At 44.1% G+C, this 2,472-nt stretch overlaps 1 protein-coding gene across 1 annotated transcript; it reads left to right on the top strand.

The window, feature by feature from the left end:
- Window positions 1–653: 653 nt before the first annotated feature.
- On the top strand, window positions 654–2,472 carry LOC133019961 (nuclear factor 7, ovary-like). The gene has a single exon (XM_061086559.1). The coding sequence runs from the start codon at window positions 654–656 to the stop codon at window positions 2,034–2,036; it is 1,383 nt and encodes a 460-aa protein (XP_060942542.1). The 3' UTR covers window positions 2,037–2,472.

Genomic DNA, 2,472 nt, shown 5'->3' with positions numbered 1-2,472 from the left:
GGTTTTCTCTCTCCGGTGGCTGGGCTCAGCTCGGGGGGGATCACAAATACATTCAAGCAGCTATTTTACAACCAGGTCTCTTGTCTGTGTGAGCTTGTTGCTGCCAAATGACTTTTCACCAGTTATCAAATCAAAGGCTTGAATTACTTTTTACAATCGTTTCCTGACACACCAGAATATAAACAGTGAATGTATTGCACATGAACCGTTGATATTACACAGGCAGATGAATCAGGCAGTTAAGAGTTAAAGTGTTAGAGTGCATTCCATAAGGGAGTGGCAGAGTTTGTACTGGCAGCAGAGATGCTTGTACAATTGTTTCAGGTTTTACAGGTTTTATCATCCAGCATCTCAAGCTCCACCCTCTCCTGACACACCTGAGAAACCAGGAAGCATCTGTTCCTCCCTGAAGAGACGCAGGCTGAAAACCAGACGAGCACATTCACCTTCCAAACCAAACTGAACCAAACCAGACCAGACGTCCTGAGTGAGTCCAGCTACAGGAGAGAAGAGTCAAACTACAACCTGCCGACGCTCCACACACTGACCGTGAGTTTAACAAACACCTCGACTCAGAGGGGAAGTGAACCTCAGTGAAGTTCATGGAGCTGTGACTGACTGACTGTCTGTTTTCAGCTTCACCTGGAGACTCAATGGCTTCCAGATTAGAAGAAGATCTCTGCTGTTCCGTCTGCCATGATGTCTTCAGAGATCCTGTCATTCTGTCATGTAGCCACAGCTTCTGTAGAGACTGTGTGAAGAGCTGGTGGAAAGACAAAGAAGTAAAAGAGTGTCCACTTTGTAAGAGAAGATCTTCAAGGTCAGAACCACCTGTTAGCCTGGTGTTAAAGAACCTGTGTGAGACCTTCTTACAGGAGAGAGATCAGAGCTCTTCACATGCTCTCTGCAGTCTGCACTCAGAGAAACTCAGACTCTTCTGTCTGGACCATCAGCAGCCAGTGTGTCTCATCTGCAGAGATTCAGAAAAACACACCGGCCACATATTCAGACCCATCGATGAAGCTGCACAACAACACAAGAAGCAGCTTCAGGAAACTCTGGAGCCCTTGAAGAAGAAGTTACAGAGTTTAGAACGTGTTAAAGTAGAGTTTGAACAAACAGCAGAACACATTAAGGTCCAGGCCGGACTCACAGAGACGCAGATCAAGGAGCAGTTTAAGAAGCTTCATCGGTTTCTGGAGGAGGAAGAGGAGGCCAGGATGGCTGCACTGAGGGAGGAAGAGAAGCAGAAGAGTCGGATGATGAAGGAGAAGATTGAGTCTCTGAGCAGAGACATAACGGTTCTTTCAGACACAATCAGAACCACAGAGGACGAGCTGAGTGCTGAAGACGTCTCGTTCCTGCTCAACTACAAGACTGCAGTGGAACAAGTCCAACAGCGCCCCCTGCTGGATGATCCACAGCTGGCCTCAGGAGCTCTGATAGACGAGGCCAAACATCTGGACAACCTGAGCTTCAAAATCTGGAACAAGATGAAGGACGAGGTCTCGTACTGTCCTGTGGTTCTGGATCCAAACTCTGCTAATCCACAACTCGTCCTTTCTGAAGATCTGACCAGTTCGAGATGGGGAGAGAAACAGAAGCTTCCTGACAATCCAGAGAGATTTAATCATTACGCCTCAGTCCTGGGATCTGAGGGTTTTAACTCAGGGACTCACAGCTGGGACGTCCTGGTTGGAGACAGTACTGACTGGGCACTGGGTGTAAGAGCAGAGTCTGTCCAGAGGAAGGGAGACAATCTGTCTGGAACATGGAGAATAGTGTTCTATGAAGGTAAATACTACGCAGATTCACCATCAGGAAGATCTGTTCTCTCTGTGCAGAAGATCCAGAGGATCCGAGTGAAACTGGACTGGAACGGAACAAAACTGTCGTTCTATGATCCTGATACTAACAAACACATTCACACCTTCATACACACTTTCACTGAGAAGATGTTTCCATACTTTAGCATTGGAGATCCCTTGAAGCTGTTGCCTGTGAAAGTCTCTGTGACGCTGGATCAGAGCCGTTAGAGATAAAGATTTTATTGATCATTATTTCTTCAAGAGAAATCTGCTGAATTTCAAAGTTAAACTCGTTATTCAAAAGCTTTGTTTATTTCTCCTTTGACTTTTCCACGTGTGTAAAAATATTTCATTATTTTCTGATCTTTATCTTTGGTTTTAACTTTCATGGAAAATGTTTTCTTTTATTTAGATTTTGTGTGGATTCATGAAATTGAGCAAACTGATCAAGATCCACATAAAAACACATTTATCAATAACAGCGGATCATTGTTCACATTCAACAAACTTTATTAAAACTCACACATGAGACATGATTCATGTTTAATCACATAAAGTCTGTTCACGTATGAAATAATCCAACATTTATGAATTTGTCTGTTTGATGTGATGAAGCCAGAATGATTCCGTGTGTAAAAGTGTTTATTCAACAGCAGACTGATGA

The sequence above is a fragment of the Limanda limanda genome, chromosome 14 (genome assembly GCF_963576545.1).
Source record: "Limanda limanda chromosome 14, fLimLim1.1, whole genome shotgun sequence".
Classification (NCBI taxonomy): Eukaryota; Metazoa; Chordata; class Actinopteri; order Pleuronectiformes; family Pleuronectidae; genus Limanda; species Limanda limanda.
Note: the sequence above shows the minus strand (reverse complement) of the source record. Positions and strands in the feature narration are given on the sequence as shown.

What these genes read in the sequence shown, in the direction of transcription:
- LOC133019961 (XM_061086559.1), top strand. Translation starts at nt 654, where the DNA reads ATGGCTTCCAGATTAGAAGAAGATCTCTGCTGTTCCGTCTGCCATGAT.